General features: G+C 52.2%; 1 protein-coding gene across 1 annotated transcript in view; it reads left to right on the forward strand.

Annotated features, from left to right (window-relative positions):
* Positions 1 to 844: 844 nt before the first annotated feature.
* adamts5 (ADAM metallopeptidase with thrombospondin type 1 motif, 5 (aggrecanase-2)) overlaps positions 845 to 1993 on the forward strand; it is a gene marked incomplete at its 5' end in the record, with an annotated part of 16272 nt that continues 15123 nt past the window's right edge. Inside the window, one exon of the mRNA XM_080851378.1 lies at positions 845 to 1963. Within this exon, the coding sequence (XP_080707504.1) occupies positions 845 to 1963 (1119 nt within the window). The remainder of the gene's footprint in view (positions 1964 to 1993) is intronic.

The raw sequence follows: 1993 nt of genomic DNA on the forward strand, positions 1-1993 counted from the left end.
TTTATTAGATGCGCTGGGATTCCCAGAAGCGGATTCCCTCTAAATGACGGCACGTTTCTATTTTCCGATGCTTGCTGTAAGCTGACAAGAATTATGTTGCAAGGGTAGTGTCGAATGTGAAGTCGTAATCAACTGGGGAATACTGTCATGGATTGTCTCAGTATGTCGATCATGGAAAATATCTATATGAAGCTATGAAGTGTTTTCAATAAAACCGGAAAAATGAAAGAAGAAGAAAACATTAGTACACAATGCAATCGGGCTGTAAGAGCATTGCGCCGAGGTTTGTTATCGGTACGTCAGCTCGTGGATTGTTTGCGCCGCGGCGCCGGGCAGGAACAGGGGATTTGAGAGGGTCGGTAGACCCAGAAGCCTCCAGCACTTGACTTCGCTTTGATTTTCTCCAGACATGAGACCGCAGAGTTTAGGGGAACGAAGCGGCTAAGCGAGACAGAGAGAGAGAGGGAGAGAGAGAGACAGAGAGGGGGGTGGAGTAGAGTTAGCGCAAAGGGGCAGGACTTTCCTCCCCCCCCTCTCTCCCTCTCCCTGGTGCTTTTAAGAGGAAACTTTGTGTTTTGTTCTTCAAGTTCAGCCTCGTCCTTGCAAACTCTGCAGCTCTGCACTTCTCTTGCTTTCGGCTCTGTCTTTCCCTCTACCGATGCCTTTGTTCTTTCGCCTCTTCTTACTTTTCCGGGGGAGTTTGAGCATCAAGAGAAGATGTGCATTCAAATAAATCGCTGTTGGTGCAGAAGTTCCAGAAGTTCTTTTCACCGGTGTTTGCTCTCCGCGATGTGCTGACCGAAACGCGAATGTTCCGGTGCGGACTGCTTGTTTTCGGGTGAAGATGGCTTGTGTTTTCCGCTCTTGCACCGGCGGAGCGGTGCTGCTGAGGGTATTGCTACTATGCGCTGTGGAGTTCCGCACTGGCCATGCCGTGCACGGCGGGAGCTTTGTCACTTTGAGAACGTTCTCCTCACCTGTGAATGAGTCGCTCCCACCACTTGCTGAGAGTGTGGATGGACTAGTGCGGACAATAGACAGGATTTATCACGGTGGTGGGAAAGTTGGGTACCTGCTCTACCTAGATGGAAAGCGCTTTCAGTTGGATATGGAGAGGGACGAGGCGCTTCTGTCACATCACTTCAGCTCCAAGTATGTGACTGCGCTGCTGGGGGCGGAAGAGGGCGCACCGGCCCTTCACCGGGAATGTGTTTACAGAGGCACGGTGGACTCGAATCCAGAGTCCTTAGCAGTGTTTACCTTGTGCGGTGGCGGTCTTGAAGGATTTTTTGCGGTGGAACATGCCCGTTATACTATCAGACCGCTCGTCCGAGCCAAAGGTCATGAAAATGATGTGCACGTGATAGAGGATGCGGACGCAGAGCGCGCGCTACACTATTACATCCGCGAGCGCTTCAGTTTCGAGGAGATGTCCTCTGGCGAGAGCTGTAGCACGCGCGAGAGGCGACGCCGGAAAAACTCCTCAGGAAAGCGACGGCGGAAGGGCAGGGGAAAAGGCAAGAACCGTCGTCGCGGATATGCTCTGAAGGAGGACGACCACGGAGCGCACGGTAGGAGGGTGTGGGAGAAGTTCTCCAAGTCCGTTACATCCCAGAGCGAAAATGTCAAAAGGCGCAAAAGGTCTGTGTCTCGCGCAAGGTATGTGGAGCTACTGCTCGTTGCTGACGAGTCCATGGTAAAGAAGTATGGCAAGGACCTTAACCACTACCTGCTGACACTCGCCTCTATCGCCTCCAAGTTGTATGGACACGCTAGCATCGAGAACCCCATTCGATTGTCTGTGGTGAAAGTGACTACGGTGACGGAGAAGGAGAAGGGACTGGATGTGTCCAAAAACGCGGCGGCGACCCTCAAGAGCTTCTGTAAGTGGCAAAACCAGCAGAACCCGCTAGATGACGACCACCAGCATCACCACGACGCGGCAATTCTCTTCACTAGGCAGGTAAATAAACCTAAATTCCACGAATCAACC

Source organism: Sprattus sprattus (genome assembly GCF_963457725.1).
Source record: "Sprattus sprattus genome assembly, chromosome: 14".
Taxonomy (NCBI): domain Eukaryota; kingdom Metazoa; phylum Chordata; class Actinopteri; order Clupeiformes; family Clupeidae; genus Sprattus; species Sprattus sprattus.